We start from the raw sequence: 13665 nt of genomic DNA, 5'->3' as shown, positions 1-13665 counted from the left end.
AAGGAGAGAATCGAGATTGTTGTAATGACCATCATTTCTTTAATTGACGTTTGATTATTAAATGGTGTGGGAAAGTGTAATAAAACCTATAATGAAAAAGAAGCCCCATCAGAAACCCCAGTACAGAGGGGTTAGAGAAAGTTAAACCAGGTGTTTGTTATTTTCTCACAAATCTGTAAACTATGAAATAAACTGACTTCATGGCAAGCTGCCCAACCTCTTATCACTTAGGGGAAGGGAGTCTCTGTGAAAGACAGCAGTCTTAAATATAGAAAATTAAAACATGCCCAAGATAAATCACTGCGCTTTTTACTTTGAACCTAATATTCTTCCTTTCAGTTTTACTACCATTTAGATAATTATTTTTCTGACAATTTATTATCTTTATAAAACATTTTTGCTTTAAGTGAATTGCATTGCCTGAAGGTACTGGAAAAGGTCAAGAGGTGACAGCATATGATACCTATTCAGTGTGCAAAAGTAACAGATAATTCTACTGGCTTCATGATGGCCAGGCCAAAGGACTGAGAGGCCATTGAGCTCAGGGAACTGGATTTCATTGTACTGGATGGTAATAGGCTTTCTTGTGTTCATGTTAACTTCATTATCTTTCCCCTCAGAATGAAAAACACCACTGCTGCTTTTAATGCAGTCAGTGGTATCTCATGTGTATTAAAGCATTTTTCCAGGAGGATATTTTCAAAAATCATTGCTGAAATAGAACATCAAACAAACAATGATCAGTCAAAGACGTATCATTAGTGGTACAAGTGTCCTGCTGTATAAATGAGGGTCTTCTACTTATGATTTTTATTCATATCCATTTAAGAACTCTGGTTAGCATCAGAGTGCAGCATTTTAGTAAGAGCACTATTTCAAAAGGTAATGACAGCTGACTAAAATATTTTATAAATCGGGCCTCTATGAACATTCACCATACATTTTACGACTTAACATCAAATGGAATATAAAACTGAGTGAGTGTTTCTTTTTCCTCAGGTTTAATGATATGTGCGATCACTTATGTCTGTGGAGTTACACTCATTATTGGAGTTATTGTTATCGTTATCTTAAGCAAGACAAGGTGAGGACTTATTAATTTTTGAAGCATCTCTTTCCAAAATGAAAACCGGACGGAGGGTGCTGTAGGAGTGAAACAGTGTTCTGTGCACTGTGCTTTGAATTACTACAACACTCTCTGCTTTTATTGGAATGCTGGTTTAAAGTATTTTCGTATCAGTTGTGTGTGCAATACATGTACATGGAAATACAATTCTTATTGGATTTAGTGAGGCTGACCTTGGTTCAGATGTCATTTCTATCAATCAGTGTGTTGTGATTAAATCAATGTGACTGACTGCTTATCCCTAAAATAATTAACTTATGGGTTCCATCACTTCCATTGTCGTCACAAGAATATATTGGGGGCTAGGATGATTATGCCGAAAGCAAGACTAAATTCTATTGGATTGCTGAATGCTGAGTCCAGTGCTCATTAACTACAGTATTTAACTGAGTGTTAGTAAGAGTCACATCAGATTTCACCACACGGTACATGAGGTAAGTAACCGAATGCCCTTGCAGGTCACAAAGGTACATTGCAAACTTTATACTTCTACATCCCCAACTTAAATGAGAAAGTGATGCTCTGATAATAATATGGAGTTGCCGCTGTTAGATTGGAGAAGGCACAGTGAGTAGTCTCACAACACCAAGTTAAAGTCCAACCGGTTTATTTGGTAGCACGAGCTTTTGGAGCATCGCCCCTTCATCGGGTGAGTGAAGAGTTCAGTTCACAAACACGGCATATACAGACACAAACTCAACTGCAAGATAATGGTTGGAATGTGAGTCTTAACAGGTAATCAAGTCTTTACAGGTGCAGATAATGTGAGTGGAGAGAGGGTTAAGCACAGGTTAAAGAGGTGTAAATTGTCTCCAGTCAGGACAGTTAGTGAGATTTTGCAAGCCCACGCGAGTGATAAGGGCTACAGATAGTGTGACATGAATTCAAGATCTTGGTTGAGGCCGTCCTCATGTGTGTGGAACTTGGCTATCAGTTTTTGCTCAGCTATTCTGTGTTGTCGTATGTCACGAAGGCAGCCTTGGAGAACGCTTACCGAAGATCAGGGACTGAATGCCCTTGACTGCTGAAATGTTCCCTGACAGGAACGGAACATTCCTGCCTGGTGATTGTCAAGCGGTGTCCATTCATTCATTGTCATAGAGTCTGCATGGTCTCACCAATGTACCATGTCTTGGGACATCCTTTCCTGCAGCACATCAGGTAGACAATGTCGGTTACGTCACAATACTATATACTATATACCAGGTGGATGGTATTTTCATGTGAGATGATGGCTTCCATGTTGATGATCCGACATGCCTTGCAGAGATTTGGGTGGCAGTGTTGTGTGGTGCGTGATCACTGTTCTCCTGAAGGATGGGTGGTTTCTGCGTACAATGGATTGTTTAGGGTTGTGCGTTTGTTTGAAGGCAGTTATTGAAGGTGTGGGGGTTGGCTTGGTGAGATGTTCATCTTCATCAATGACAAGTTGAAGGCTCTGGAGAAGGTGTCAACAATATAGACTGCTAACTCAGGATTTCTGAACTCAGTACTGAGCCAAACCCTGTCATAGAGGTTTACAGCATGGAAAAAGGCCCTTCAGCCCAACTTGTCCATGCTGTCCTTTTTTTTAAACCCCTAAGCTAGTCCCAATTGCCCGTATTTCGCCCATACCCATCTATACCTATCTTACCCATGTAACTGTCTAAATGCTTTTTAAAAAACAAAATTGTACCCGCCTCTACTGCTACTTCTGACAGCTTCTTCCAGACACTCGCAATCCTTTGAAAAAAATGTCCTTTTGGACCCTTTTGTATCTCTCCCCTCTCACTTTAAACCTACGCCCTTCAGTTTTAGACTCCCCTGCCTTTGGGAAAGGATATTGACTGGCTAGCTGATCTATTTCCCTCGCTATTTTATAGACCTCTATAAGATCACCCTCTCAGCCTTCGATGCTCCAGATGCATTATTAGAGCACTTGTATTGTTTTATCATGTTAAAATTCATGAAGAGAACTGTACCCTGGTAGAACAGTTTGGGGGAACTTTTGTGGTTGACTGGCTGCCGCAAGGCCATTTCAGGAAGTCTGGGCCTTAAATGTACTTCCCAGGAACTTTTGGCAACATTCCAGACAATGACCCAGGAAGCCTCAGCTAGGTGGGGAGAAAGAAAGTAAATGGACCAGGAGCACAGGCCTTATCCCAGGTGCCCTTTCTGTTTAGCAGATGGGGAACAGAAAAACAGAAGAATTAGGAGCAGGAGTAGGCCATCTAGCCCCTCGAGCCTGCTCCACCATTCAATAAGATCATGGCTGATCTTTTAACAGACTCAGTTCCACTTACCCGCCCGCTCACCATAACCTTTAATTCCTTTACTGTTCAAAAATGTATCTATCCTTGCCTTAAAAACATTCAATGTGGTAGCCTCAACTGCTTCACTGGGCAGGGAATTCCACAGATTCACAACCCTTTGTGTGAAGAAGTTCCTCCTCAACTCAGTCCTAAATCTGCTTCCCCTTATTTTGAGGCTATGCCCTCTAGTTCTAGTTTCACCCATCAGTGGAAACAACTTCCCAGCTTCTGTCTTATCTATTCCCTTCATAATCTTATATGTTTCTATAAGATCTCCCCTCATTCTTCCGAATTTCAACGAGTACAGCCCCAGTCTACTTAGTCTCTTCTCATAAGCCAACCCCCTCAATTCCAGAATCAACCTAGTGAATCTCCTCCGCACCCCCTTCGGTGTCAGTATATCCTTTCTCAAATAAGGAGACCAAAATTTTAAACAGCACTCCAGATGTGGCCTCACCAGCACCTTATACAGCTGCAACATAACCTCGCTGTTTTTAAACTCCATCCCTCTAGCAATAAAGGAAAAAATTCCATTTGCCTTCTTAATTACCTGCTGCACCTGCAAACCAATTCCTTGAGATTCCTGCACAAGGACACCCAGGTCCCTCTGCACAGCAGCATGTTGCAATTTTTTACCATTTAAATAATAGTCCATTTTGCTGTTATTCCTACCAAAATGGATGAGCTCACATTTACCAACATTGTACTCCATCTGCCACACTCTCGCCCACTCACTTACATTATCTATATCCCTTTACAGACTTTCAGCATCCTCTGCACATTTGTTCTCCCACCCATCTCAGTGTCATCTGCAAATTTTGACATCTATGAAAATCGTAAACAATTGCAGTCCCAACACTGATTCCTGAGACACACCACTAGTCACTGATTGCCAACCAGAAAAACACCCATTTACCCCCAGTCTTTTTCTGTTAATTAACCAATCCACTATCCATGCTAATACATTACTCGTTACACTGTGCACCTTTATCTTATGTAGCAGTCTTTGGTGCAGCACTTTGTCAAATGCCTTTTGGAAATCCAGATACACCACATCCACATGTTCCCCATTGTCCATTGCACATGTAATATTCTCAAAGAATTCCACCAAATTAGTTAAACATGGCCTTCCCTTCATGAACCCGTGCTGTGTCTTACCAATGGGACAATTTATATCTAGATGTCTTATTATTTCTTCCTTGATGATAGGTTCAAGCATTTTCCCTACTACAGAAGTTAAATTAACCAGCCTACAGTTACCTACCTTTCGTCTACCTCCTTTTTTCAACAGTGGCGTCACATTTGCTGTTTTCCAATCTGCGGGAACCACCCCAGATTCCAGCGAATTTTGGTGAATTAGCATGAGTACATTTGCTATTTCTCCCGCCGTCTCTTTTAGTACACTGGGATGCACTCCATCAGGATCAGGAGACTTGTCTACCTTTAGCCCCGTTAACTTGCCCAACATTAACTCTTTGATGATAATGATAGGTTCTCACCTGCCATAGCCTTCCTGTCATCAATTTTTGGGAAGACATAGTCAACAGCAAGTCACAGAATTGTTACGGTGCAGAAGGAGGCCATCTGGTCCTTCACGTCTGCACTGGCTCTCCAAACAAGTATCATAGCTTAATGTCATTTCCCTGACTTTTCACCTGATGGCTAAAATAATGGAAAATATTATACTTAGTGAAACAAGCAAATTGATTGTTTGTGTTAACAGATCAGGGTTGAGAGATTATGGAAACCAGACATGCTCTGGGAAACAGAAAGTCAATATGATTCAAAAGGCATTGGATAATGCAGGCCACGCCTAGCTTTATGATCACGTTAAAATAGGAGACCCAGAAACCTTGAGCTAAATGTCAACTGGTCGACTGGAACCAGATGAAATCTGGTGAGATGCACCACGCTCAGGGTGTAGGTAAATATTGGTTGCCTCAGTGGATGTTGATCACTATTACAATGCAGCTATAGTTACTGCTCTTATTGCTGATTAGGTTGGCAAACTTTAATTAGGTGTATTCTGACCACTGAGAGCCTTAAAGAGATAGCAACGAAAGATGTATAACTTTGCTCTCTCCGAGGTTCATCATTCTAGAAGTTCCACGGGCTTATTTTCACATACAAATAAATCAGTGTTCCTATTGCAGCTATTATAATTGTCTCTATTCCCTTTGTTCAAGAAAGGGAGTAGAGACAACCCTGGTAATTATAAGCCAGTGAGCCTTACTTCTGTTGTGGGCAAAGTTTTGGAAAGGATTATAAGAGATAGGATTTATAACCATCTAGGAAGAAATAATTTAATTAGGGATAGTCAGCATGATTTTATGAAGGGTAGGTCATGCCTCACAAACCTTATTGAGCTCTTTGGTAAGATGATCAAAAGGTGGATGAGGGTAAAGCAGTTGATGTGGTGTATATGGATTTCAGTAAAGTGTTTGATAAGCTTTCCCACTGTAGGCTATTGCAGAAAATACAGAGGTGAGGGATTGAGGGTGATTTAGCAGTTTGGATCAGAAATTGGCTAGCTGTAAGAAGACAGAAGGTGATGGTTGATGGGAAATGTTCATCCTGGAGTTCAGTTACTAGTGGTATACCTCAAGGATCTGTTTTGGGTCCATTGCGGTTTGTCATTTTTATAAATGACCTGGATGAGGGCATAGAAGGATGGGTTAGTAAATTTGCAGGTGACATTAAAGTTGATGGAGTTGTGAACAGTGCGGAAGGATGTTGCAGGTTACAGAGGGACATACATAAGCTGCAGAGCTGGGCTGAGAGGTGGCAAATGGAGTTTAATGTGGAAAAGTGTGAGGTGATTTACTTTGGAAGTAATAATAGGAATACAGAGTACTGCCATGGTGGGATTCAAACCCGGGTCCTCAGAACATTTGCTGAGTTTCTAGATAAATAGTCTAGTGATAATACCGCCAGTCTCCTCATTAAGTAAAGCTTCAAATCCTTTACCAAGGTGGTGTCATGTGCTAAGTGCAGACAGCTCCATCTTGGACACCTTGGAGTATCTGAAAATTACCTCCACTCCACATGCAGGAAAGAGGATACCATTTTTTCCTAACTGAATTTCCATTTCTTCTTAGAGTGACTCCAAAGGATGTTGGCTTCCTCCAGTATATCCATTCTAAAATAATATTTCATGTGTGAGCCTATACAGTTAGTATAGGCACCAGCAACTGAATCCACTCCTTTCCTTAGTCGATATCCACATACACATCTTTCAGTTGAGTAACTGGATATGGACTACAACCAAAAATCACAGATCTTTGTACAGAAGTTTTTTGAGTATAGTTGTAAGATCCTGCATTGTATTGTTCTGACTGAGACCAGTGAACCCAGGACAGAGCAAGAATTCAAGGTGAAACTTCATGGGCATCATTCATGTTACACCAGACAGCTCTTAGCCATGAGAGCATTGGCAAACTAAAATAATGCTCTTATTATAAGACCATAAGACATAGGAACAGAATTAGACCACTCAGCCCATCAAATCTGCTCCACTATTTAATCATGGCTGATATTTTTCTTATCCCCATTCTTCTGCCTTTTCCATATAACTGCTGACCCCCTTATTAATCAAGAACCTATCTGTCTCTGTCTTAAAGACACCCAATGACCTGGCCTCCACAGCCTTCTGCAGCAAAGGGTTCCACAGATTCACCAGTCTCTGGCTGAAGAAATTCCTCCTCATCTCTGTTTTAAAGAATCATCCCTCTGGTTCTAGTTTTCCTACTCATGGAAACATCCCTCTGACGTTGCACTCTCTGGTTCTAGTTTTTCTGACTCATGGAAACATTCTTTCCACATCCACTCTATCCAGGCCTCTCAGTATCCTGTAAGTTTCAATAAGATCCCCTCTCATCCTTCTGAACTCCAATGAGTACAAACCCAGAGTCCTCAACTGTTCCTCATACAACAAGCTCTTCATTCCAGGGATCATTCTTGTGGACCTCCTCTGGACCCTTTCTAAGACCAGCACATCCCTCCTTGGGTATGGTGCCTGAAACTGCTCACAATTCTCCAAATGGGGTCTGACCAGAGCCTTATACAGACATACATCCCTGTTCTTGTATTATAGCCCTCTCGACATTGCATTTGTCTTCCTAACTGCCGACTGAACCTACATGTTAATCTTGAGATAGTCTTGAACAATGACTCCCAAGTCCAATATAACTTGTATTTTTAGAAACATAGAAGACAGGATCAGGAAGAGGCCATTTGGCCCTTATGAGATCTGCTCCTGGTTGTTTCGAGAGTAGCCTAGTGTACGTCATTAGTGTACGCTTAAACTGGACCAGATGCTGGGCAGCATGACAGCTCAGTGACTATCACTGTTTGCTGTGCAGACACATGGATTTGGGCCAATGTCTGTGGGAGTTTGCGCATTCTCCCCGTGCTTGCGTGGGTTTTCTCCGGTTTCCTCCCACACCCCAAAGATGTGCTCTTAGGCTGATTGGTGTAACAAATTGTCCCTAAATTAGTCTTCCCTCAATGTGGAATGCCATAAGCATAGACAAGGGTCATGGGTGGAGAGGAGATTCATAATGTTAAAATGGCAGCGCAGGCCCGTTGGGCCAAAGGGCCTATTTCCCGTGCTGTGTTGTTCTTTGTTCTTTGTTTTTTGAGTCTACACCACCATTCATCACGATCATGGCTGATCATCCAACCCAATAGCTTAATCCTGCTTTCTCTCTAGTGGAAAAGTCCTGCTTTCTCCCCAGGATTTAAAAGCATCAGGCTTCCTGACCCTGTTCTTGGTTTCTTTCAAGTTGGTTTTAATCAATTTTCAGGCATAAATTGAGCAAAGTGACCAGAAAGCTGACTGGAGATCAATAATTGCCAGTTATCTGATCATTTTTTACCATCTGTCCATTCCCAGTGTCTAATGCACCGGGGACAGAGGGTGGTTACCCAAAGCGAGACAAAACTTCAAGGAAATCTAGCATGACATTTTTCAATATTTGTACATACAAGGCAAACATTAGTAATTTCAGCCATATGAATAAAAAATCTATCTCACTAATCTCCTTTAGGGAAGGAAATCTACCATCCTTACCTGGTGTGGCCTATATGTGACTCCAGACCCAAAATAATGTAGTTGATCCTTAACTGCACTCTGAAAAGGCAATTAGGCATAGACATTAAATGCTGGACTTGCTAGTGATACCTGCATACCATTAAAGAATTAAAAAAACAAAAGTAGCTAAGAGTCATGAGGTAAGGTAAGTGTACAGATAGTCATTGAAGTTAGGGTAATTTTTTTTGGATATCTTTTTGTATTTGTATCTCCAGATTTCTAACTCTGTATCTCCACCAACTCTGTAACTCTATAAGACTTTGACATTTTCCTAATTCCCAACGCCCATGCACCTCTATTCCACCTCTGGTGGCCATGCTTTTAATTGTCCAGGCCCTGGAATTCCTTTCTCAAATCTCCCTGTCTATCTCTTTCTTCAGACATTCTTTAAAACCTACCACTTTGATAAAACGTTTTCACTTGTCCATTTACCTTCTTAAAGTTCGTTGTTAAATTTTGTTTGATAACATTTCGGCAATATGCCTTTAGACATATTACTAGATTAATGTTATATTAATGTAAGTTGTGTATAATGCAAACTTTTCTTTGAAGCCTCTGAGCCTTTCTAGAAAGCCGAAATGTTTGAAATCCTCCCTATTCCAATGAAAGCCTTTGGTCATTTTGAATTTCACAATTTCACTCATTTGACGAAGGAACAGCGTTCCGAAAGCTTGTGGTGTTTACTACCAAATAAACCTGTTGGACTTTAACCTGGTGTTGTGAGACCTCTTACTTAATTTCATAGTGCAGTTCTTTGAAATAGGCTTTTGTTGACAGAATAATGGTTTTCTACTGAGCATCCATACAAGCATTTATTTTGATTTGCACTGTTACTTTGGTCCTTTGTTTGCTTTCTGATAGATAGCTAGAATGATGGAATCTTACAAAGTTGAAGGAGGCCATTCAGCCCATCAAGACTGCACCAGCTACAATCCCATCCAACTCTATCACTCTTTCACTCAGAGGGTGGTGAGTGAATGGAATCGGCTGCCGTCAGTGGTGGTGGAGGCGAACTCGCTGGGGTCTTTTAAAAGACTTCTGGATGAGTATATGGGGTTTAATGGGATTGGGGGTTATAGATAGGTCTATAGGTTGGTAGGTGTTGATGTGATCGGCGCAACTCGTGGGCCGAAGGGCCTGTTTGTGCTGTAGTGTTCTATGTTCTACGTTCTATGTTCTATCCTCATAACCCGATGCATTTACCCTAGCTAGACTCTCTGACACTAAGGGGCAATTTAGCATGGCCAATCAACCTAACCCGCACATCTTTAGACTGTGGGAGGAAACCAAAGGAAACCCACACAGACACTGGGAGAATGTGCCAACTCCACATAGACAGTGACCTAAGCCGGGAATTGAACCGGGTCTCTGGGGTTGTAAGCATCTAGTTGATGCTTTCATCAAAATGATGATTAATGTGCCTGTTCCACTGTATCATCTTCAGTTTTATGGGCTGCGTTGGGGTGGAGGGGAATGTTAGCCCCACCTACCCAATAAAACTTGACAGTTATAATTGGCCTCCCATCTGATCCTGTTAACAACAAATTTAAATGGCAGGCACCGTAGATACCAATTTTATACTTGTTTAAATATACAGATCAAGTCCTAATGCTATCATCCAGATCTGTTATTAACCTTAGAACTGCATGGAGAGGCCCCTGGTTTTTCTCATCTTGCTGGTAACAAGCAAAGTAGGATTACATCTTTGGGCCCCACAAGAAGAACCTGGGCCTCCCTTGCCCTGAGCTTCCCTCTCCCTTCCCTGGTCGCTACAGACAACCCACCCCAGACCATTACCTTATACTGGATGCTGTCTTGTCCTGTCACCAATCATTCTCCTTTTCATTTTCTCCATCTCCAGTCTCCACACCACTACTGGGTTCAAATGGCAGTCCATTGTACAGAATGTAAATGAGGCCCCACCATTAAAATGAACAGGGCTTCTCTTACGCTAGGCCGCATTCTCACCCAAGGGTGAACTGACTTGGCCATTTAAACCCTGGTTAGCAAAAAGTATTACCACATGTTACTAGTAAGACCATATCATTTTCATTGCACTGCTTCTACTCTGCCTCAACTCTTGATACTACAAGCCTATCATGCTTTAAAGGTTAAGTCAGGATAGATGGGAACAGCTATTCGTGTAATTTTTGCGAATGAGCACATTTACAGCAAAGCAATTCCACTATGAATGCCTGCCATATAGCCATTTATGTCAATATCTAATTCATGTTCTTGTGGCTAACGCAAATACAATTGTTTTCTTTCAGAATGTGCAGGACGTCTAAACAGACAGTGAAAAGCTCTGCTTGTTAAATAAATACGAATATCCTGAAACTTAAGCATTTTAGTAGTTTCCATGTTGCCTCAAGAATCTCTGTATATCACAATTCTGTACGGTGTGCATGTATGAAACCGTATTTGGTTGTAAAGTTTTCCAAGTACACTGACATAGCTTGTTTGATTAACTGTATTGGCATTTGCTGTGAGGAATTGTTTACTGGATTAAATTCAACGATCCAGAGTTTTTCTGGACAGAAAGGGAATTGTTACAGAATCAGTAGTACATGTTATCTTATTTCCAATCCATGCTTCCACTGAGAAGACTACGCTGTGAGCATGGGATCACAATATTTATTCTGATGCGTACAAAAAGGTTCAGTGGCTGTATTGTTTATTGTTTTTGTAAAATACAGTATAAGTACTGAGATGTAAGAAAATTATTGATAATGTCCAAATAATTCTAATAAATACATTTTAAAAATGGGCAATATTTTCTTGTGATGTTGTGGTGATTCACATCTGGATGGCTTTTATTTTGACTTTGCCACCTAAAAACATCTGCCGATAATTTTCTCTTGCAAAACCCAATTTTCAGGAACTAATCGACTTACGAAAATTATAAAATAGTGGACAGCAAACATGGGCAACCTTCTATCAGGAAATGTGTGACCCGCTATAGTGACAGAAGAGGTCATGCAAGAACTGGGAGTGTAATATTAACCTCTCGGTAATGTCAACAGAGTATTGAGATACTTACCATTTTCAATTGCCCCAGCACTTCATTAACTGAGAGGAAGAAGCTATTCGAAGAGTTCATATAGTATTGACAGATTAGTTGCATGCTTTATTGTTTCTGGCTGTAGCTTTATTTATTGATGTATTCTGATTTTCATTGCTTGCCCAGAAGGGAAAAACACTTCAAACTAGTATTCTTATTTCCTTGTTTTACTAATGTTCCAGTTTAAAGTATACAAAACCAGTTCAGACCAGTTTTCTTATTTTCCCATTTTACAAGTGTTCCATTTTAAAGTATATAAGATCAATTCAGGCCAGTTTTCTTATTTCCCTGTTTTACAGGTGTTCCAGTTTATACAAGGCCAATTCAGACTAGTAGTCTTCTTTCCCCATTTTACCTTCTTTACCATATTTTTCCTTTTGGGTAGGCTGGAGTGGTTTAGCTATGAAGAGAGGCTGGTTAGGTCAGGGTTATTTTCCTTAGGGCAGAGAAGGTTGAAGGAGGACCACATCAAAGTGTACAAAATTATCAGAGACATAGATAGAGTAGATAAGAAAGAACTTTTCCTCTTAGTCAAGGGATCAATAGGCAGGATGTGGATAAGAAGCAGGAGATTTAGAGGGGATAGAAAAAAAAAACTTTTTCACCCAGAGGATGGTTGGAATCTGGAACTCACTGCCTGAAAGGATGGTAGAGGTGGGAACCCTCACAATATTTAAGAAGCATTTTGATGAGCACTTGAAACACCATTGCATTGGGGCAGCATGGTGGCATAGTGGTTAGCACTGCTGCCTCCCAGTGCCAGGGGGAGGTTTTACTGGTATTGCACTGTAGATGTTTTTGCTTCCATCAGAAATTCCACAGGTCTGTCAATGTACTGTAGAGATCTTTTTATATCTTACCTACTGTTACTACATTGTCACATTTTGTCCTATCTAGAAATTTTAAAATTGTGCCCCATTGTATCTAAAGCAGCAATGATCTTAGTAATGCAGAACTCCATCCAGTCTAAAAAACGGAATTCACCATTATTCCCAGTTTTCTATCCCTTAACCAATTTTGTATCCAGGCTGTTGCTGATTGCATGAGTTTCAACTTTAAGGACAGGCCTAATATGCAGTATTTTATCAAATGCCTTTCGAAAATCCAAATAGAAAACATGTTATATTTCTAACTGTCTCTCTAATTCCCCTGTATACCTATTCAATTGGTGCCTAATCTTCTTCTGAATTAGTTTAAACCTTCTCACAGCACTAACCTATCCACAAGGATATTGGTCCAGCTCTGTTCGGGTGCATCTGGCTTAGGTTCCTCCTGCCCCAGAACTGACCCAATGTCCCAGGAATGTGAAGCTCTCTCTCCTGCACCATGACACCATCCACCCATTAACCTTCCATATCCTCTAAGTTCTACTCTCATTAGTGGAAGACACTAGGTGTAACCCAGAGATTACTGTTCTTGGATGACTTAATTTTAACTTTTTCAGTTACTGTGGGCCATCAACCTTCTTTCTCCCTATTTTACCAGTTTTGCTGCACAGACAAACATGAATTAGTTGCAGGAGTAGGCTTCTCAGCCCTTTGAGCCTGCTCTGCCATTTAATGAGATGATGGCTGATCTGATTTTAACCTCAGCCCCACATCCCACCTACTCCTGATAACTTTTCATTCCCCTGTTGATCAATAATTTATCCAGCTCCAACTGAAAAATATTCAAAGATTCTGCTTCCACTGCCTTTTGAGGGAGAGAGTTCCAAAGATTCATGACTCTCTGAGAGGAGAAAATTCTCCTCATCTTAAATGAGCGACCCCTTATTTTTAAACAATGACATGAATCTCAACTTCTAACTTTTTCAAGATGGGCTCCGAAAGCTTGTGCTGCCAAATAAACCTGTTGGACTTCAACCTGGTGTCATGAGACTTCTTACAGTGCCTAGTCCAATGCTGGCATAGCCACATCATGGCTTTTTCAAGATGAACAGTCTGCTGCCTCAAGTGGATGTAACGATCCTATGGTGCATTTCAAAGATGGGTGAGGTATTTACTCCTGGCCGTATTTGTCCCTCAAACAACACATACAAACAGATTATCTGGTTATTATCACATTTCTCTTCCTGAATCTTGCTTTTGCAAATTGG

The 13665-nt window shown here is 40.8% G+C and overlaps 1 protein-coding gene across 1 annotated transcript in view; it reads left to right on the top strand.

Moving 5' to 3' along the window:
- Positions 1 to 11048, top strand: part of gfral (GDNF family receptor alpha like) — a 132949-nt gene extending 121901 nt beyond the window's left edge. The window contains exons 11-12 of the mRNA XM_080193172.1: positions 1000 to 1084; positions 10780 to 11048. Coding sequence (XP_080049298.1) covers positions 1000 to 1084; positions 10780 to 10825 — 131 coding nt within the window. The 3' untranslated portion in view covers positions 10826 to 11048. The remainder of the gene's footprint in view (positions 1 to 999; positions 1085 to 10779) is intronic.
- The last annotated feature ends 2617 nt before the right edge of the window (positions 11049 to 13665 follow it).

This window comes from Carcharhinus amblyrhynchos, chromosome 7, assembly GCF_965287045.1.
Source record: "Carcharhinus amblyrhynchos chromosome 7, sCarAmb.v2.hapA, whole genome shotgun sequence".
Taxonomy (NCBI): Eukaryota; Metazoa; Chordata; class Chondrichthyes; order Carcharhiniformes; family Carcharhinidae; genus Carcharhinus; species Carcharhinus amblyrhynchos.
Note: the sequence above shows the minus strand (reverse complement) of the source record. Positions and strands in the feature narration are given on the sequence as shown.